The sequence below is a fragment of the Triturus cristatus genome, chromosome 9, assembly GCF_964204655.1.
Source record: "Triturus cristatus chromosome 9, aTriCri1.1, whole genome shotgun sequence".
Lineage (NCBI taxonomy): Eukaryota > Metazoa > Chordata > Amphibia > Caudata > Salamandridae > Triturus > Triturus cristatus.
The window spans coordinates 736,437,417-736,460,059 of NC_140592.1; the positions used below are offsets into that span (position 1 = coordinate 736,437,417).

Below are 22,643 nucleotides of genomic sequence, written 5' to 3' on the forward strand. Positions count from 1 at the left end.
AATAATTTGCACCCACAAACGGGTATCCCCCTTGCCATGAACCAGGGGAGAAGGACCCAGTATGCAAATACAGGGGACAGTTTAACTGCCCTAGTCCTGCTTTAACACGTGTGAGGATGAAGAAGGACCTAGCCTCCTAACAGCTGTACTGGTATCCAGTTTGCAGCTGTAAACAGGGAGCTGTCACCCTTTCATGTCCTCCTTCACTGTTATTTCTTTAAGGGTAAAAGTTGCTTCACTGTCCTGTCAGCAATTGCAAAACAGCTTCCTGGGTAGTTGTCAACTTGTCCTTGTCCACCTTGGCCCACCAAAAAGCTGTGAGCAGGGAGGACCAGGTTAGGCGATAGCTGCTCTAGAGCAGACACTGTGGCAGGTGTTCTCTGCTGCTTTAAAAAAAATAACAAAGAAAAATACCCCCACCTGCTGAAAGGGTAGGCCAGGGTGGACTGTGAGCAAACAGTACTCCTGTCCATCTGTGGTGTCTCTTTGTAAATTGTTGATGAAATTAATTGTGCACTTTCAATAATAACAATAGAACATTCTTTTTGTAAATAAACATCTGTGTCTGTTGAATGTTTGATACATGGGTTCTTGCCTCAGTTAGAAGCAGTAAAAAAGGACTATACTATATAAATAGAGCAGGGAATTATAACAACTATTTTGTCAAGGCAAAAAATGAAAACACTACTATTTTATTTTCTCTCCATTCTTGTTCGGTGCACAAATACCGGCCCCCGAGACAACAATGCCTGTCCTAGGGACAGGAATGTACTACAGTTAGTTCCCATGATAGGAACAACTAAGTATTGAAAAGGTCTTCCAGGAAATCTTTAACAACCGAATTATTGAAAAAGATGTTCAAGAATGGCATTTATGATATGTAGCAATGGCTGCCAAATATATGTTATATATTTTAATGAAAGAACAAGCCAGATAAAGCCAAATAAAACATGTAAGGTGGCACCATAAATGAAAAAAGTGATATATATATATATATATATATATAGATATATATATACATATATATATCCAAACACACCTGGTCCTCAGCTAGTGAGCAACGTCCGTTACATCCACCTTCACACCAAGGAACCACGAACCACCGATTAGAAGCAACAAGATGTTTATTGAAGCTGTTAGTTCTCTAGAAGACGCGTTTCGGGCGCCACTCGCCCTTGTTCACATCAATATATATATATATATATTATCTACTGGCGGTCGCCAGTTGATATTTATAGTTAGGACCGTGTTTCCATAGGAAATCTGAAAATTCTATTTTGAATGACTTTGGCGCCGGTTGACGAATCCTCGCAAATTTTTCAAAATAGGTGGGGCGCTCCGCTCCGCTCCTACCCTGAAAGTCTCGGGGTGATTAGTCACGCGGGGGCCGAGAAAAAAGGGGGGTCCCAAAACGCGTTTTCCCCATGCATTTTTCCATAGGGACCTTTAGTCCAAGGTACAGCCCGAACTGCTGAACAGAATTACTTGAAATTTGGCAGAGAGGTAGTCCTCAGGTCAGGGATGTGCCTTTTGAATATCTGGAGTCAATCTGTTCAGTAGTTCCTGAGAAAATTTCAGTTAAAAGTACATATATATCTATAAGCGCGCACTGTGCGCGCACGGTGCGCGCACGGTGACGTGCGCGAGAGCAATTCTGATTGGTTGTTAGATGTGAGTAAACATTCTAATCAGTCGAAATCAGGAAGTGTCGGCCGCCATTTTGTCTCTCGCAGTCTGAGGCAGTGAAAAACAAAGGTGTAGAACGTGAAAAGGGGGCACGGTGGACAGTTCCTGACCCCCTAGCCTTTGTCAGGGGGTCACTGAAGGACCACCAAGGGTGAAAAAAAAGAATATTTTTTTGACGAAAAAGCGCGGGGTGCGCGCACCATGCGTGCACGGCACGCACAACGCATCGTGGGCGCTCGGTGCGCGATGCGCACGGTGCGCCCACAGAGTGCGCACGGCGCGCGAAGCGCACGGTGCGCGCACGGTGAAAAACCTGAAAAAAAAAATATTAATAAATACATAACTTAGCATTTAAAAAACTGTACAAATTCACTTAAAAAACCATAGATTTCACACACGTTATAGTTAGGAATTAGCATTTAAAAAACCTTGCAAATTCACTTAAAAAACCATAGGTTTCACACATGTTATAGTTAGCTGGACATTTCTCTCGTAAAAAACCAATGAAATTCCCCCGTTATAGTTAGTGCAGGCAACTATAACTCACGCGACCGCAATCCTCTGCTGATGACGTCAGATATTACATCACTGATTACATATGTGTCTTTCTGAAAAATAAATATTTGTAATATATGTATAGCTAAAGATTAATGGAAGAAGACATGGGTAAATAGGTGTCTAAATACAGTGATGTAATATCTGACGTCATCAGCAGAGGATTGCGGTCGCGTGAGTTATAGTTGCCTGCACTAACTATAACGGGGGAATTTCATTGGTTTTTTAAGGGGGCCACGAGGTTGGAATCATGCCAGGACCTTAAAGTGGAACAGCAGCATTTTAAATTGCAAAACGAACTTGCACTCTGAGGCCCATTGGAGGGCTGAAAATCTGCAACAACCTGAGAGACACAGCACCCATTTGGGCAGGCATTTTTTGGCACACACTACAGATCCCAGAAGGCAATGCTCATTAGAGGGCGGGGAATTAATTATTCAAAGGTGTGTCAGCTTGTGAAACTCAGTGTTGAGCCTTTGAGAAAGGAGCAAGGAGCTCTGAAATGCATCAGGCTGGAACTTTAATTGGAATGCAGGTTGCAGTTTTTGTTGAAATAAAGGCTTTCACAAGCAAGCTGCTGTTCGAGTGCATCCTTGCTCTAGGGGCAACTTGTGGAACTGTGTTTATCTCGGCAGCCCAGCCGTGGAGGATTGCACCACCCTGACATTTAAGGGGGCCACGAGGTTGGAATCATGCCAGGACCTTAAAGTGGAACAGCAGCATTTTAAATTGCAAAACGAACTTGCACTCTGAGGCCCATTGGAGGGCTGAAAATCTACAGCAACCTGAGAGACACAGCACCCATTTCGGCAGGTATTTTTTGGCACACACTACAGATCCCAGAAGGCAATGCTCATTAGAGGGCGGGGAATTAATTATTCAAAGGTGTGTCAGCTTGTGAAACTCAGTGTTGAGCCTTTGAGAAAGGAGCAAGGAGCTCTGAAATGCATCAGGCTGGAACTTTAATTGGAATGCAGGTTGCAGTTTTTGTTGAAATAAAGGCTTTCACAAGCAAGCTGCTGTTCGAGTGCATCCTTGCTCTAGGGGCAACTTGTGGAACTGTGTTTATCTCGGCAGCCCAGCCGTGGAGGATTGCACCACCCTGACATTTAAGGGGGCCACGAGGTTGGAATCATGCCAGGACCTTAAAGTGGAACAGCAGCATTTTAAATTGCAAAACGAACTTGCACTCTGAGGCCCATTGGGGGGCTGAAAATCTGCAACAACGTGAGAGACACAGCACCCATTTGGGCAGGTATTTTTTGGCACACACTACAGATCCCAGAAGGCAATGCTCATTAGAGGGCGGGGAATTAATTATTCAAAGGTGTGTCAGCTTGTGAAACTCAGTGTTGAGCCTTTGAGAAAGGAGCAAGGAGCTCTGAAATGCATCAGGCTGGAACTTTAATTGGAATGCAGGTTGCAGTTTTTGTTGAAATAAAGGCTTTCACAAGCAAGCTGCTGTTCGAGTGCATCCTTCCTCTAGGGGCAACTTGTGGAACTGTGTTTATCTCGGCAGCCCAGCCGTGGAGGATTGCACCACCCTGACATTTAAGGGGGCCACGAGGTTGGAATCATGCCAGGACCTTAAAGTGGAACAGCAGCATTTTAAATTGCAAAACGAACTTGCACTCTGAGGCCCATTGGAGGGCTGAAAATCTGCAAGAACCTGAGAGACACAGCACCCATTTGGGCAGGTATTTTTTGGCACACACTACAGATCCCAGAAGGCAATGCTCATTAGAGGGCGGGGAATTAATTATTCAAAGGTGTGTCAGCTTGTGAAACTCAGTTTTGAGCCTTTGAGAAAGGAGCAAGGAGCTCTGAAATGCATCAGGCTGGAACTTTAATTGGAATGCAGGTTGCAGTTTTTGTTGAAATAAAGGCTTTCACAAGCAAGCTGCTGTTCGAGTGCATCCTTGCTCTAGGGGCAACTTGTGGAACTGTGTTTATCTCGGCAGCCCAGCCGTGGAGGATTGCACCACCCTGACATTTAAGGGGGCCACGAGGTTGGAATCATGCCAGGACCTTAAAGTGGAACAGCAGCATTTTAAATTGCAAAACGAACTTGCACTCTGAGGCCCATTGGAGGGCTGAAAATCTGCAACAACCTGAGAGACACAGCACCCATTTGGGCAGGTATTTTTTGGCACATACTACAGATCCCAGAAGGCAATGCTCATTAGAGGGCGGGGAATTAATTATTCAAAGGTGTGTCAGCTTGTGAAACTCAGTGTTGAGCCTTTGAGAAAGGAGCAAGGAGCTCTGAAATGCATCAGGCTGGAACTTTAATTGGAATGCAGGTTGCAGTTTTTGTTGAAATAAAGGCTTTCACAAGCAAGCTGCTGTTCGAGTGCATCCTTGCTCTAGGGGCAACTTGTGGAACTGTGTTCATCTCGGCAGCCCAGCCGTGGAGGATTGCACCACCCTGACATTTAAGGGGGCCACGAGGTTGGAATCATGCCAGGACCTTAAAGTGGAACAGCAGCATTTTAAATTGCAAAACGAACTTGCACTCTGAGGCCCATTGGAGGGCTGAAAATCTGCAACAACCTGAGAGACACAGCACCCATTTGGGCAGGTATTTTTTGGCACACACTACAGATCCCAGAAGGCAATGCTCATTAGAGGGCGGGGAATTAATTATTCAAAGGTGTGTCAGCTTGTGAAACTCAGTGTTGAGCCTTTGAGAAAGGAGCAAGGAGCTCTGAAATGCATCAGGCTGGAACTTTAATTGGAATGCAGGTTGCAGTTTTTGTTGAAATAAAGGCTTTCACAAGCAAGCTGCTGTTCGAGTGCATCCTTGCTCTAGGGGCAACTTGTGGAACTATATATATATATATTCACTGAAAAAACCATAGGTTTCACACACGGTATAGTTAGGAATTAGCATTTAAAAAACCTTGCGAATTCAGTGAAAAAACCATAGGTTTCACACATGCTATAGTTAGCTGGAGATTTTACTCATAAAAAAACCAATGAAATTCCCCCGTTATAGTTAGTGCAGGCAACTATAACTCACGCGACCGCAATCCTCTGCTGATGCTAATACTGTATTTAGACACTTATTTGCCCATGTCTTCTTCCATTAAATTTTAGCTATACATATATTACAAATATTTTTTTTTCATAAAGACACATATGTCATCAGCAGAGGATTGCGGTCGCGTGAGTTATAGTTGCCTGCACTAACTATAACGGGGGAATTTCATTGGCTTTTTATGAGTAAAATCTCCAGCTAACTATAGCATGTGTGAAACCTATGGTTTTTTCACTGAATTTGCAAGGTTTTTTAAATGCTAATTCCTAACTATAACGTGTGTGAAACCTATGGTTTTTTCAGTGAATTTGTACGGTTTTTTAAATGCTAAGTTACTTTACGCCGTTCGTGGCGTGCGCGCCCACTTAACGCAGTTAGTTCCGTGCGCGCACGCTGCGCTTCGCGCACCGTGCGCGCACATTGAGCACGCGGTGCGCTTCGCGCACCGCGCGCCCACTTTACGCAGTTAGTGCCGTGCACGCACGGTGGGCACGCGGTGCGCTACGCGCACCGTGTGCCCATGTTACGCTGGATGGGCAATGTACGCACGATGCGCTTCGCGCACCGTCCGCTCACGGAGGACATATTATGCGCTTCGTTATGGATGGTAATCATTTAATAGTTCTTTTTCTTAATATGCCATGCACAAAAGGTGCCATACGGGCACCGTTTGCACACGGGGTTGGGAAAGTGTGGATAATGTTTTTTTTTTAATTAATTTTTACCGTACGCGTACGGTAAGCGTAATCGGCGTTTTTTCGAAAAAACAATAAATTAAATTTTTGGCCTTGGGGGTTCTTTAGGAACACCATAATCAAGGCTAGGTGGTTGGGAGTTGTCAAACCTGCCTCTTTATATGTTTTTAGCCTTTGTTTTTTTTCCCCCCTTAGAGTGCGAGAGAGAAAATGGCGGCCGCCGCTTCCTGGTTTCGACCGATTCGAATGTTTACTAAGATCTAACAGCCAATCAGAATCGCGCTCGCGCACGTCACCGTACGCGTACGGTAAGCTTACCGTAAGCGCACGGTAAGCGCACCGTAAGCTGCCTCAGATATATATATTGATTTAAATGCTATTTTCTCAGGAACTACTGAAGAGATTTACACCAGAGCTACAAAAGGCACTTCCTTGACCTGTAGACTACCTCTCTGCCAAATTTCAAGTAACTCTGTTCAGCCGTTCGGGCTGTAGCTGTGTCTAAAGGTCCTATGGAAAAATGCATGGGAAAAACGCGTTTTGGGACCCCCCTTTTTTCTCAGCCCCCGCTTGACGAATCCCCCCGAGACTTTCAGGGTAGGAGCGGAGCGTAGCGCCCCACCTATTTTGAAAATTTCGCGAGGATTCGTCGACCGGCGCCAAAGTTATTCCGAATAGAATGTTGCGGTTTTCCTATGGAAACAGGGTCCTAACTATAACTACCTACTGGCGACCGCCAGTAGGTAATAGATATATATATATATATATATATATATATATATATATATATATATATATATATATATATATATCTATTAGCCACTAGTTAGGATTCTCAGAGATAGGAATTCCGCAGGTTATTGCTTCTTAATAACTTTCCCATCGTTTAATGAATAGCCATTCTACAGAGAACTGGCTCTGTGAGGCAACTGCCAATATAAGGCATCATGGGTAGTTAAAGCTCCTGAAGTCTAAAAGAGGCAGGAGGTATACTCAACTCATAATCAAAGCCTATCAAGCTGCAAGTTTACCCATTATTAGAGCTGTATACTGCTGTCTAGACATAGGTGCTGTAATGTAGATTTGAGAACAACAAGTACTTATCTTCGGGAATGCTCTTTCTGGTGGATACTCTATCTAATTGCAGATTTCTCACATTAGAATACTCCCCAGGCAACAGACTGGATCAGGAACACTTTTCTTCAAGCAGTGCTTCTGTGTGCTACTAGATGGAGCCATGTGGCTCTGTGCTGACTTCTGGGGCGCCCGAGAAATGATGAAGTCAAGCAGCATATATGCACCATTCAGGTGAGATGAATTCAGGTGCGCTGATCTTTTCCTCTTCTGCACCCTCATACATGAGTGTGAACAATTGTTGCCACCAGTGTGTTAAATACTAATTTGAGACCGTTATAGATGTTACGAAGAGGACACTCCACTGAATGGCGAAGTAAGACGGCAGTGAGGAATTTGCAGTTTGATAATGTATCAACCAGACAGAGCGCTCCCGAAGGTAAGTCATTTGTTATTCTGATGGATACTTCTAGACACAGATCCTTCACCTTAGAATAGTTACCAAAGCAGTACCTCCCTAGGTGGAGGGTTTGTGGAGTAGACTCACATCAAAAAGTCTTGCAGGACCAAGCAGGCAAAATGTACTTCCCACTCATCATGGCAGTCTAGGTGACCAGAGCTTTGTGAATGTAGGCACTGATGCCCATATCACAGCCTGGCAGGTGTCAAGGAAAGGCACTCTGCCTACCAATGCAGTGGTAGAGTCTTAGCCCTAGCGGAATGGGCTCTCAGACCTTCTGGAGCCTGCTCCTTGGCATGTGTGTAGCAGATAATAATGCAGAGGACTAACCACCTCAACAGGGTCCTCTTCTGCACAGCCTTCCCATTCTTTGCTCAAGAGAATCCACAAGAAGTTGATCATCCACTTGATGGTCGTTGGTATGATCAATGTAAAAGCTTAAGTCCCTTTCGGGGTCCAACCAAAAGCGCCTCTCTTCCTCTTTCAAGGGGTGAGCAAAGAATGCTGGTAGAGTGATGGATTGTCAATGTGGAAACTGTCACAACTTTTGGAAAGAATGCCGGTGAGTGCTCAGCACCAAATTATTCAGACAAAAGGTGGTGTAGGGCACTTGCACTGAAAATGTCAGAAGTTCACTAACACGATGAGCTGATGTAATCGCAATGAGGAAGATGGTCTTTAAAATCATGTGACCCAGAAAGCAGCAATGCTGCAGATTAAAGGCCATACACAGGAGAATATCAAGTTAAGGTCTCCTACCAAAACATTTGGGAGGGAACGTGTGTTAAAACCTATAAACAGTCTCATCATGACAGATGATGTAAACAAGGACAGTTGTCAGGCAAACACAAACAAGTTCAAAAGACTCACAAATAAACTTTAAGAGTGCCCACTTCAAAACCTTGCTGGGCTAAAGATAAAACAAACAAAAGAAGTATGATAGCTTTAGGTGTAAGAGGACAGTCTTGCGAATGCCACAACAGGCAACAAATTTGTCCCAGCATGCAGCATAAATGGATTTCATGCAAGGGCGCCTTGCAGCAAGGATGACATCTACCACTTCAGGCAGCAGTTAAAACACAGTAAGTTGCCACTGATCAATATCCACACATGTACGTGTAGATTACACAGATTTGAGAGCGGACCTGGCCATGTTTCTGAGACAGGAGTTCTTCCAGACGTCGAAGCCTGATCAGAGGACACATGCACATGGCCAGAAGTTCCAGGTATCATACTCAACTGGAACAATCTCGGGCCACTATCCAGAGCCACTAGGATGATTTGGGCCAGCTTGTTCCTGATCTTTTTCAAAACTCAGGGTAGGAAAGGCAGTGGCAGGAAAGCATAGAGTCCTGTGTTCCAACCCAGCTAGAAAGCATCTTCTAAGAAGTGCTCTTGCCAAAATTTTGAACGTGCATAGCATTTGATACCATGCGCTCTTAAAAAGAACTAGCCACTGTTCTCCACACAGCTAGAGGACACCCTGTGCCACCTTGGGATGTAGACACCACTCATGTTCTATTAGACACTGGTCAGCTCAGCTCGTCTGCTCTGGCATTCAGAGATCATGCCAGATGGTTGTCGATCAGGAAGATACCTTGGCTCTTCAACCACCTCCAGAGGCACAGAGCCTCCTGATGCATGACCCTGGTCCCCTTTTTGCCCTGCTTGTTGCAGAACCACATGGTGGTGGTGTTGTTTGTGTGAACCTAGACCAGCCTACGCTTGATGGATGAGAGAAAGGATTTCAAAGACAGAGGAATGTCCTGCAACTCCACCAGACATGGGGTTAGCCCTCTGCCAGAGACCATAGTCCCGATCTCCACCTCCCCAACATGACCTCCCCAGCCCAGAAAAGAGGCATCTGTCACCACCATCAGCTCTGGGTGGGGAAGGGAGATGCACCTGCTGCTGGATCAACTGTATTTAAGCAGCCACCTTTGCAAATCTCAATCTGTCTCCTCTGGGACCTAGATGGTATTGGCCACATTTCCTTGGCGCAGGAACCTTCTGATCTTCAAAGTACAATGCAGCGCATTCATGTGCCACCTGGCATAACTGATAAAAATGATGTAGGAGGCTAAGAGGTTAAGAACCCTCAGAGCAGCTCCCACCATGATCCAAGACTGAGCCAGAAACTTCAAGATCATAGCCTGAATGTCCTGGGCTCACTGCAGCAGAGGGAAAGCCCTGAACTCCTCTGTATCCAGGATTTCTCTAATGAATGGAAGCCTCTGTGAAGGCATCAGGTGGGACTTTGGCTCGTTGATAATGAACCCTTATGATGTTGAGAGATTTCACATTGTCCAGAGGCGGTCCATGGCTAACTGTGGCAGGTCTGCCTTCAACGGCCAGTTGTCGAGGTACGGGAATACTGATATACCCAACCTCCGAAGATGGACTGCAGCCATTGTCATCACTTTTGTGAACATCCAAGGGACACTGGTGAGGCCAAAAGGGAACATAACAAACTGAAAATGTTCCTGGCCTACCATAACCTGCAGATAACACCTGTGGGACTGCAGGAAAGATATATGAAAATGAGCATCCTGAATGTCTAAGGACATCCACCAGTCACCTGGGTCCAGAGCAGATAGGATCTGGGGCAAGGTGAGCATCTTTAATTTGTCCTTCAACAGGAAGGTATTCAGAGACTAGAGATCCAACCCTTATTCAGAATGAGGAAACAGTGAGAGTAACAAACTCCTACTCTTCTTAGTCCGGAACCCTGTCAATGACACCTATTGACAGCAGCAGTGGTACCTACTATAACAGAATGGACAGTTGCTCATCGGAAATCTGCTCTGGTTTGGAAGGAATAGTGGGTGTGGCTGACGGAAAGCTATGATGGCATTGCCATTTTGAGCTATTTTCAAGAATCATCTGTCAGAGATGATAGATTGCCAACCTGGGAGAAAATGTTGAATCATGTCCCCCATTTGTTGGGCAGCCACCATTAATGGCAAACAAACTAAAGTTGTTTAGTGGCCGTTGTAGCAGGAGAAGAGGAATTGGAGTAATAATGCACATGCTGACCCTCACAGTGCCTGCCAAATCCATGTCCATGGTCTTGAAAGGACTAGGGTGCCTGCTGAACTGGTTGGGAAGACTTTCTCTGTCTATAAATCAACTCTCTGGGATAACCCCTAAACTTTCTAAATTGATGCAGGAACTGTCTAGTATGGGTCAATAGCCCCAAAGAGAATGCATTAGGTCTACTGTTCTTATAGCAATTAACAGTCTGCCTTTTCACTGAAAATGTGGGAGCAATCAAATGTAATATCCATGAGGGAGGCCTATATATCACTGAAGAATCCTGTGAAATGCAAGCACACGTCGACAAAGTACAACAGAAGTACTGACTACCCTTCCCGGGCCATCCATAGCATCCAGACACCTGCGAACAACATGTTTGTCTGAGTCCTTTAGAGGCCGTGCAGCAACTTCATGAAATGATTCTATCTCAAAAACTACTGAATAGATTTATGGAAAACCAACAGAAGCACAATTTGTGAGTAAATATTAAGTTCCATAACAAGGTTGGTATAAATCCATTCACCAGTATGACCTTTAGACATAAGCAAGATTTCTTATGGGAGCTAAAATTAGAAAACACAACTATTTCCACAAAGCACCTCCACCCGCTTTAACTGTATTCCCCTGCAAGGACCTACATGAAGATTGACATGCAGGATTTTAACCAACAACGCCAAGTGAATGCCAAATTTCTTGCAAAGCTGGCCACTGAATCTAAGGTTATAGGCAAATCAAAAATGCATTTTCAATGGAAAGTGTCCCTGAACCATAACTCCACAACAATGACTGCCACTGTGCAATATACATGTGCGGAGATATTATATTGTTTATGAATTTTACAGAGAATCCCAGGATGAAGGACCATATTAATTTCAGAAGGGTCTCTAGAGTGAAAATCGAACACCAACCAAGAGGATGTGGTAAGGATTGAAGCTGTGTAACATTTACCTTTCCATGTCCTCTTGCAGCCTTAGGTGATCGTCCTCGAGTGCTCTTTGCCTCAGAGCATCCTTCTGTAGACGTTCCTGCTCTTCCTTCAAGGACCCTTCCAACTCCTCTAAGTGGGCCTTTTGAGCCAGCAGCTGGTTGTACCTACATAACAAAAAAGGAAATTTATTGCAAAAGACTCGAAACAAAACATCCTGTTAGATAACACATTGTTTGACTCATTTAGGGCTTTAAGGGTAGCTTTTAGGCAAAGTAGCTGAAATTTGTGCGCAAGATATGACTTTCTGGGTGCACCTGAATGCAAGTAAAAGATGTCGTCAGTGAGCAAAACTTGCAGCCACCAATCAAAATGTCTGATCAGTGACCTAGTGACACTCGGGAATTGGCTGAGCCTGTTAAACAATAGTTAATCCCTTGTGTTCTAAGACACTGACAGAATGGGTGGCGGTGAAGAGACATATTTCAAGTATAACAGAGGTATTTCAGGAAGAAAGTGGCAATTAAATCCACACTCGAGAACCTTCTGAATAAAACAACATAAATCGCTGTATGAGTTTGCAGGGAAACTTAGATTCAACAAAGTATAACAATATTCTATAAACATACAAGGAATCAAGCATTGTTTAATACAATGCACAGAAAATTTTTACATTTTGACATATGTGTTTCTTTAATGTGCATAATGCTACTTAAAAAAGAACATAATTATGGTTTCTGATTGGCAGAGGTATGCACCCTATCCAAGCAGAAACCACAATCAGGATAAGTCACAAACACACCCTAAATTAACCTGTGCTCACCCCCTGGTAGTTTGGCTCTGAGCAGCCAAGTTCAACTTAAGAGGCAATGTGTTAAGTATTTGTGCAATGCTTCCAACAGTAAAACAGTGAAAACACCACAGAAAAGATACCACACCTGGTTAGAAACAAGACCAAAATGACAAAAATACAATAAGTAGAATCAGAGTTATGAATTTTTTAAAAACCTGTAAAGTAGTGCATAAAAGCATAACGTGACAAATGGGACTATCTGGTCACGCTAGACCGGGTCAAATCCAAAAGTTCAGGCCAACCGCGATGGAGCGTGGGTCAGATACAGGGACCAGCCTTGGCCCGCTGCAAATTATTTTGGTTGCGTCGAAGACGAGATGCGGAGTGCAGGTGAGGTGATGCATCGATAACGGTCTACTCTGTACTGGGGCTGCGTTGGTTCCAAGCCACACAAAGGCAATGCTGCATCGAGAATTGAGTTGATGCGTAGCAATGTGCCGGAGTCGATCCTCGCAATGGCGGGGATGCAACTGCAGTGAAGGAGATGCACCGGTTCCGAGTCCTTGCTTCAACGTTGATGCGTGGATTCTGCTGGAGAAGCACTTCAAACCCACTCCCCAGACTCCAGGACTGGGCTGGGCTAGCACCACTTTGCAGGGTAGACTCACAGATGGCAGCGTCTGGGTGCTGTAGCAGGAAAGTTGAATGTCTTTTATGGCCCTCAGACTCCAATCAGGAGGCAAGCCAACAAGCACTTGGAGTCATTCTGATTTCTGAGTTGTAGAGATGCAGGCCCAATCCTCCTCATTCCCACGCAAAAGGGCAGCAGGAGTCCAGCAGAGTAGCAGTCCTTGTAGCAGCACAGTAGTCCTTCCTGGCAGACTATCCTCACGTCCAGGAGTGTAATGAGTTGGTGATATCTGAAGTCCTTTTTTTATACACAGTTATGCCTTTGAAGTGGGGAAAAGCTTCTAGAGGCATACCTTTGAAGCACACAGATCCTCTTCCTCCCCTGCCCTGGCTCCAAGCTGGCTGGAGTAACAATGTAGGGTAGATAAGTCCTATTGTGTGTGGACAGGACACAGCCTATTCAGGTGTAAATGAGGCTGACGCCAGCTTTTCCCTCCCACCCTACCCAGGATGTCCCATTAAGTCATACCTAAGCTCCCATTGTGTGAGGCTGTCTAGAGGAATACACAAAGCCCAGCTGTCACCCACACCAGAAATGCAATCAGAGACTGGCACCAAATGGTTAAGGCAAGAAAATGCCCAATTTCTAAAAGTAAGATTTTTAGAACTGTAATTTAAAATCCGACTTCACCATAAGTTAGGATTTTAAATTGGGAGTCTAGAGACACCAAACTTGAACCAATCATATCTTCCCATATAGCAATTATGCTTATGAATATAAAAAGATAATACCAATGTTATCCTATGGAAGATATAGGCCTTGCAGAAGTGAAAAATAATAAGGCAATTATGCTTATGAATGTAATAAGGCAATCCCAATGTTATCCTATAGAAGATATAGGCCTTGCAGAAGTGAAAAATAATTTAAGAGTTTTTCACTGCTAGGACATGTGAATCTTAAAAGTACATGTCCTACTTTTTAAATACACTGCAGCCTGCCCTTGTATTGTCCAAGGCCTACCTTAGGGGTGAGCTATATTGTAAGAAACTGTCTCTATATATACACTGCACCAAAGTAAGGTACAGTGTGTATAGAGTCCAAGAGTCTCCAGAGGTTTGGCAGAGGTTAAAGTTAGATAGAACCTTACTCTAAAGTGGTAGTTTGGTTGAGCAGTAAGGCAGTATCAGAGGACAGTCTAAAGCATTTGATGTACACACTCAATCAGCAAATGGTCTTACACACTCAAGAACTGAACTGTAGGCCAATTGTTTTGTATAAAAAAATATATACTGTTGTTTTATTTCTAGAACCAGGCAAGCCTGGTACAGAGAAGCATATAAATACTATTGTAGTAGTAATTGACTTGTATGAACACAGTTCAGAATTGCAGTATAACTTGTACTGGTTTTGGTTACAGGTTTAAGAAAGCAGTTTGCAACACATTGCAGGTATAGTACATTCAATTGAATGGGCTTTTTGAGTAAAATGAAGTTAATTACTTTTCAGATTACTTTTCTAACCACAGGACTGGATCCTAGATTCAGCCGTGGGACATTTCCTGAAAACAGGTGAGCAAATGCGTTTTGGTTGAAGGTACGATTTGTAAAGAATATTATTGCATTTCAAAAGTTGACAGAAACTTTTTCACATAGAATCACCAATGTTATCCTATGGGAGGAAATTCACTTAGCAGGTAAGTTACTTTTGCGTTACTTTTGTAATCCAGTGCTGGACTCCTAGATTCAGCACTGGGACATCTACTTAAAATAGGTAAGTAATTATGTTTTTGCAGTTTGTACGATTTTTAAAGAATATTCTTGTATTTCAAAAGTTGACACAAATTTTTTTTCACAAAGAACCCCCAATGTTATCTTATGGAAGGAAATTCAATTCACAGGTAAGTTATTTTTTATAGTTACTTTTCTTACCCAGTGCTGGACACCTGGGTTCAGCACTGGGACCTTTCCTGCAAACAGTTGAGAAAATTCGGTTAGGTTATTTGTGCGATTTTTAAGGAATAGTCTTAGTTTTCAAAAGTCGACAATTGGAAACTTTTGGGGAAAAAAAGTGTCAATGTTATCCTATGAGGAAAAGTGAGTTATCGGTCTCGAGGTAAGTAATCGGTCTTTTGAGTTAGGGTTCTGGGGTTAGACTCAGGGGTCTCCCAGGGTCAGTGATGCACTGTTGTTGCACCCCAAGTGGCACTAGGGCGGCCGGGTGCAGAGTGTTGAGACCCAATATTATCCTATGGAGCATAGGAGGGCTCCAGTTGATGGCGGCTGGCAAGCAGGCCACGGGGTTGCGGGAGCAAAGCTCTTAGGGTTAAGCTCAGGGCAAGGTGGGGACCAAGTTAGCACCAAAGGAGCACCCTCAGTGGTGCTAGGGCAGCCGGGTGCAGTTTTGAGGTCGGATGCCATGTTGAATTCAATGGAGATTCTCCGGGACAAAGAAACACTGCAGGCTCGGGGACGAAGATTTTACAGGAGTGACCACCACTTCGAGGGGTAGGTTGGGATGTAGAAGGATGGTTAGGCACCACTGGGTTGGGCACACAAGGCCGTGGGGCGACGGGTGCAGGGGTGCCTTTACACGTCGGATTTTCTTACCCGCTCTGGTCCCGGTTGGGGTGGCTCTCCTGGATTGAGGCTGCAGGCGTCGTCTGGAGGCTTGAGGCAGGTCAGGGGTCGCCGGATCTCGGGTCAGGATCACCGGGGGGACCTCCTCGTGGTGTTTGTTCACTCAAACACAGGCCGGGCTCGGCGGGTGCAAAGTGTGCTGGGTTCGCAGTTTCTGGCTAGCACCAGAAGCTGCAGTTTAAACACGTCCGGTGCTCACGGGAGAAACAGCTTGGAAAGTGAATGCAGACAGATCCTCCGGGGTTTTTGAGGTTGCTGGCCGCTGGACATGCCGGGGTTTCGCAGGAGCAGGTTTGAGGGTAGACAGGCCTGTAGGGCTGGGGCCAAGTCAGTGGGCGTCGTCCTCTTGTTAGCTCTGCACGGCTTCTCGTCCTTCTTCTTCTTCTTCTTCTTCTTTTCTTGTTGTTGCTGGATCTGAGGAAGGAAGGTTCAGGGTGCCCCTAAATACTAAATTTAGGGGTGTTACACGTAGGTAAAGGGCAGGGACCAATGGGTCCTTTCCCTGGGGTGGGTACACCCCCAATTCTGCCACTCTCCAGTGAGAGGGGGGCAGGAGCCTGTCCCTGGTTGGCTGGGTCCCCCCATCCTCAAGATGGCGGGGACTCGAGGTTGTGCTTCACCTCGCCTCCCCCACCTTTGGAGTGGAGTTGGCATTGGTGGGCACACCTCTCTTCCTCACTTGTTTTTCCTGCCGGTTCTCCCACCCAAAGTGGGGAGTAGAACCAGCGGGGACCAGTTGCTGAAAGCAGCAAATGGTCTGGAGAGGCTCACAAAGGTGGCATGCCTTTGAAGCTTCTCCTTCGTGAACCCTGCCGATCCTGGGGGAGGAGGCTTGGCACCTCGTCCCAGGATGTGCATGGTTTCAGGCCCCAGAGAGCAGCAGGCTCTCGACCCAGGGGTCCAGAAACATGTCTGGTGGTGGCAGCCTGCGCAGCCACTCAGTCAGGTCACTGGTAGTTGGTCGTCTTTCAGCGGGCATCTCTAAGATGCCCTCTGTCTTGCATTTTATATTAAATCCCACACTGGCATTAGTGTGGGTTTAATGTGCTGAGAAGTTTGATACCAAACTTCCCAGTCTTCAGTGTAGCCATTATGGTGCTGTGGAGTTCGTAATGACAACCTCCCAGCACCATATACTCTTAATGACAGCACTGCACTTACAGGGCCCAGGAGTGGACCTGGGTGCTGTAGGGGTACAGGGCTCATGCACCTGCACCCTCACCCCTGGCATAAGGCACCCATCTAGAGGGGTGACTGATGTATGCCAGGGCAGTGGTTTGTGGGCATGGCACACAGGGATGTGTGCCATGTCGACTCTTTGTTTGGTTCTGCACCTAGACACCCAGCCTGCAAAGGCAGTGTGTGTGTGTCAGGGTACAGGGCCTCTAAGGGTGGCACAATAAGTGCTGTAGTCCTTATGGGCCTTCTCTGGTTACAGTGCCCTGGGTACCTATGGTACCATTTACTAGGGGCTGACATGTGACCAGAGATGCCAATTGGATTTTGTTTTGGGGAAAGAAAATAGGCCCTGGGGTCCTGATTGGCAGTGCCCCAGAGCACATCAAGTCAAAGAGCATCAGTAGTCTGGCAACAAAAAAAGGGGGGGGGGGGGAGTTTACTGCAACAGTAACCCACTTTCTCACATATATGTATTAAAAAGGAAGGTTTGAGCCTGACGAAAGGATTATCTTTCCCGGTCGACATGGCAGTCTAAACTGCACACACCTGATCTGCAATGGCAGGCCTGAGAGATATTTAAAGGGCTACTTAAGTGGGGGGCACAATCTGAGCTGCAGGCACACTAGTAGAACTTACTTTACAGGCCCTGGGCACATGTAGTGCACTTTACTAGGGACTTATAAGTAAAATAAATATGCCAATTGTGGATAGGCCAATGCTACAAAGTTTTAGGGAGAGAGCATATGCACTGGTTAGCAGTGGTAAAGTGCTAAAGCCAACAAAAAGGAATTCAGCAGAAAAGGAAAAGAGGAAGGCAAAACGTTTGGGGGTGCAATCACATGGTTGTTTTCAACACCTCTATTTGGTTTTACTCTTATATGCTCATGTATATACTCTTTGCAGTGTTGCAATATATTATTCATCTTGTGTACACCTGTATCTTGCATACTATTGTTACTGACCCACTTGTCTACCTCTCTTTTGTCCTTGATCATTTGTTAAGTGCTCTGATACCCGCCTGGGTCATGCTCGTGCTATACAAAACGATATAAATAAAAAATAAATAAATGGGGTGCCCTGAGTCACTGCCAACCAGAAGCTCCTTCAGGTTTTACAGAAGGGGCATGGGAACCCTTTCCTTCCCCCCTTAGTCTGAGACCTGTCACCTGTCAGTATCCTCCTTGACATCCCTATCACTCTGCTGGGGAAACCTGAACCATCCTTCTTGGGGTCACTCCCAGGTACCTTCTTTTGTACCCTTGCGCTGATCCAGGGATCCGCCTCCTTACCAAGCTCCCTGGGGTCAGTGAGCTTACTATCAATCAATTGTCGGTGTAAATCTGGAAAACAAAGATTTAAAATATGCCCCTTTGCAATCAAATTATACGATCCCTGATAATCTTTAATTTCACTGTGCTTCACTCAACCATCCAGTGCCTTCCAAAAAGACTCATCACAATTCACCCAGGTCCCCTGGGCCAGCTTCTGACTGTCCCTGAACTTTTGCCTATACCTTTCTGGGGTCAAACCATATTTCCTGATAAGGACCTCTTTTATAGGGGACACCTCATCATGTCCTTTTTCTCCAGGGCCTGTAGGGTGTTCCTCCCCTCGCTAGGTATGTGCCTAAACAGACTAGCTCCCCAGCCATCCTCAGAAATCCTGTGCATCAATATTATAAGCCTCAAATCACTTATCAATATTGTCTCCCACCACAAAGTCAGGCACCAGACCTTTAGGAATGTGGACCCTCTTGCCATCAGAGGGCACTGCAGGTATGCTGCCACCATTACTGCTGGACTATGCCTGCCTGGTCTTGAGATACAGCTCCACTCATGAGCCAATCACTCCAAATCAATTCTCTCCTCCATAGCCAATTTCTTTAGCTCTGTTTCCGTGACCAGACTTTTTTCCTCTAAGATTCTTTCTTTCTTTCCCCAATTTTAATATGGCCAGCTCCAACTTGAGCTTCCTTTCTTGCCATCTGTCCTCCAGCTCCTCTGGGGACAGGCTCCTGGAAGACACACTGCTCGGTGCCCTGGGAGGGATCTCTAATCCTGGGAGTAAGTTACCCCCCTCCTCAACAGGTTTGCAGTCCAATACCCTCCTTTGGTTCCTGCTCCAACACCTCCTCCTTATCCAACTCTTCCTCCTCATCTGCTGAGGTCTCAAGGGCCTCTGCCCATGACCTCAAGGCCTTCTGAAGCTCTGCTTTTTTAGTGTTCCTCTTAGCAGGCAGCCCCCTGTCCTGACACAACTCATTAATGTTAATGTTAATGTTATTGGCACTTGTAGAGCGCGACTGCTACCCGAAGGTGTCCTGGCGCTATTAAGGTGGGCCACGGTGTAGCTGTCCATGTTGGCCAGCTCAAACTCCATCTCTGCAGGTAGAGGTCACAGACACATCAGCCAGTTAGAGTAAAGCTGAATTTGGAAAAAGCAAAAAGGCCAATCAGGGAGACTTTACTCGAATTGGTCTTAAATGTGGAATGGTAGTGTACACCAAGTCACACTATGGCACTGAACAAACACAAGTCCTATCCTCGCTGCCGATCACCAATGTTAGAAATTGGGTTTCTGGTTGCCTGAGGTATGCACCCTGACCAAGCAGGAACCACAATCCTATTCAGGGTAAGACACAAACACACCCTAAGTGAGCTTACCTCCTGGTAGCTTGACTCAGAGCACTCAGGCCTAATTTAGGAGGCAATGTGTAAAGTATTTGAGCAACACTTCCAAAAGTAAAACAGTGAAAACACCACACAAAAAGATTCCACACCTGGTTCGAATATATAGAGCTTATTTTAATGAACAATACAAGACCAAAACAACAAAAATCCAATATGGAGAATCAAAGTTATTAATTTCTTTAAGAATAAACTGAAATATAGTACTTAAAAGCATAAAGCGCCAACCGGGGCTATCTGATCACCCTAGGCCAGGTCACAAGCAAACGTTCAGGCTGACCACGATGTAGTGTGGGTCAGATACAGGGACTAGCCTTGGCCCGCTGCAGAGTACCCTGGTTGCGTTGACATCGAAGACGAGTAGCTTAGTGAAGGGGAAGCAATGTGTAGATGGCGGTCCACACTGTAGAAGCGATTTGTTGGTTCCGAGGCGTGCAATGGCCATGATGCACCAAGAATGGAGTTGATGCGTTGCGCAGTAGGCAATGCATCAGAGTCGCTCCTCGCAATGGCAGAGATGCGTCTGCAGGGGAGGAAATGCGCTGATTCAGAGTCCTGGCGTCGACTTTGATGTGTGGAATCTGCTGGAGCAGCACTTCAAACCCACTTCCCAGAGTCGAGGACTGGGTTGCACCACTTGACCGAGCAGACTCACAGATGGCAGTGTCCAGGTGCTGTAGCAGGTGGGTTGGAAATCTTTTATGTCCCTGAGACTTCAATCAGGAGGCAAGCCAGTAGTGTACTGAGTTGGTGGTGTCTGAGATCCTTCTTTTACACACAGTTGAGCCTTTGAAATGGGGAGAAGCTTCTATAGGCATGTCTTTGAAGTGCACAGAGGCCCTGCCCCCCTGTACAGGTTCCAACTGGCTGGTTATTAAGCCCTATTGTGTGTGGACAGGACACAACCTATTCAGGTGTATGTGAGGCTGGGTCCTGCTCCCCTCTCCCATCCTGCCCAGGATGGCCCATTAAATCACACCTAGGCTCCCATAGTGTGCTGTCTAGAGGAATACACAAAGACCAGCTGATACCCACCCCAGACATGCAGTCAGAGACATGCTGCAGTCACCAAATGGCTGAGGCAGGAAAATGCCCACTTTCTAAATGTAGCATTTTCAGAACTGTAACTTAAAATCCATCTTCACCATAAGTTAGGATTTTACATTAAAAGACCAGAGACACCAAACATGAACAAATCATATCTTCCCATTTGAAAATTACGCTCACAAAATGTAATAAGGTAATCCCAATGTTATCCTATGTCAAATATAGGCCTTCCAGTAGTGAAAAACAAATGTATGAGTTTTTCACTACTAGGACATGTAAAACTTAAAAGTACATGTTCTACTTTTTCAATACACTGCACCCTGCTATTGGGCTGTTCAGGGTCAACCTTAGGGGTGACTTGTATGTATTAAAAAGGAAGGCTTGGTCCTGGCAAAGGGTTTATCTTACCAGGTCAACGTGGCAGTTAAAACTGCACTCAAACTCTGTAACGGCAGGCCTCAGACATATTTAAAGGGGTACCTGAAAGTAGGTTGCGAATTCAGTGCTGCCGGCCCACTAGTAGCATTTAATTTACAGGCCCTGGGCACAGGTAGTGCACTTTACTAGGAATTTATAATATGCCAATTGTGAATAAGCCAGTGTTACAAAGTTTTAGGGAGAGAACACATGTACTTGAGCACTTGTTATCAGTGGTAAAGTGCTCAGATCCTAAAGACAACAAAAAGGAATTCAGCAAAAAAGGGGAGGAGGAAAGCAAAATGTTTGGGGGTGACATTGCAAAAAGAGCCCTTTCCAACAATGTACAAACAACTGGTCACTAATAGGTATGTAAAAAATGCACACCAACTTGTTTGTGACCAATTCAGCATTTTTCTAAGTGACTGATGCACTATCCAGACACTATGCAATATGCCTTTCGCAGGTTACAAGACCACCTACACCATGAATATTAATGAGGCAAGAGGCGATCGGCGAGCACCTGGGACTGGCTGTGAATGGAGGTATGGTGGCCTACAAGGCATGTCAAATCTTGCAAACTGAATGTTTGTTTTTTAAAGCAGCCTGTGTGCCTTAAAGGGACAAATTCTCCATTAAAAAAGTTTTCTCTTTGTGAGGACTTTGGAGGTGCATGCAATGGTTCCTTGGACCAATGTCTTCACCCCCGAGTTTGCCCGATACGATTCACCAAGGGAAAACTGTCCCTCCATGAAATGAGATACCACCCCAAATTGGGTGTTAGCATTTGATCAACTGCTTCCAAAGCATAGCTACATGTCATTGAAACTTGCAATTCTGACTGGATGCCCATTTTATGCGCCCTCCAAGCTGTGACCCATAATGAGCTGAAAGAGGCACGTGGGACATCACAAAACACTGGTGCGGCTTAAATCCCTGGGATTTTGCAAATCACAGAGTTTGAGACGGGAAAATTGTTTCATACAGGCTTTGTGCAGGGGGGCTGGCCACCCTCAACAGACTGGGCGCTCCACCAGGCCATAGACAGTAGTCCTTGTGTAGAGGGGTAGGGTATACTTTCACAGAATACGGATATAGTATATAATCAAAAGCCCCAGAAATTCACTGAAAAAATACCAAGGTTGAAGTAAGGAAATTAGCTATAAAAGGTACAGATAAGTACCGTTATGGTTACAAGTTTAAACTATACAACCATTGATATTTGCGCGTTATGGTTAACTCCATGATAAATAACACGCTCAACAGTCACACAAATACTAACTCGCACACCAAATGCAACGCTCATGACCGCACACTTTTTATATCAATATGCAACAACACCAAAAATTACTACGTATTTAAATAACAACACACTTAAACCACCAAATAACACTACATGCATAGTTGTCTCATGGTGTTAAGGGTTTTCTGATATGCAATCTCAACTGTCTAATCATCCACATTTTCCACATAATTTCGCCTGTCACATCAATGGTGAGGTCGAGAGCACTGCATCTGGTTCGCGAGCTTTGGTCTATTTTGCTGTTGTGCAAGTTATGAATTATGGGGTATAATTTAATACATTATGTTCCCTTTTTTCATTTGGTGCTTTGTGGGATTTGAAGATTCAACTTCTTCCTGCAGCTTCACTCTTATGTCAGCACGAAATGTTTGGTAGATGCGGTTTTTGACTCCATCATTTTTTCAGCCTAATGTTTCTAGTGGTTTGAAACATATATATATGATTTTTTCTACTTGCATTCAATGGGGAATTGCTGGGGA

General features: G+C 45.1%; 1 protein-coding gene across 1 annotated transcript in view; it reads right to left on the bottom strand.

Moving 5' to 3' along the window:
• Window positions 1–22,643, bottom strand: part of LOC146798677 (girdin-like) — a 439,241-nt gene that overhangs the window by 98,695 nt on the left and 317,903 nt on the right. Inside the window, exon 21 of the mRNA XM_085625977.1 lies at window positions 11,495–11,638. Within this exon, the coding sequence (XP_085482103.1) occupies window positions 11,495–11,638 (144 nt within the window). The remainder of the gene's footprint in view (window positions 1–11,494; window positions 11,639–22,643) is intronic.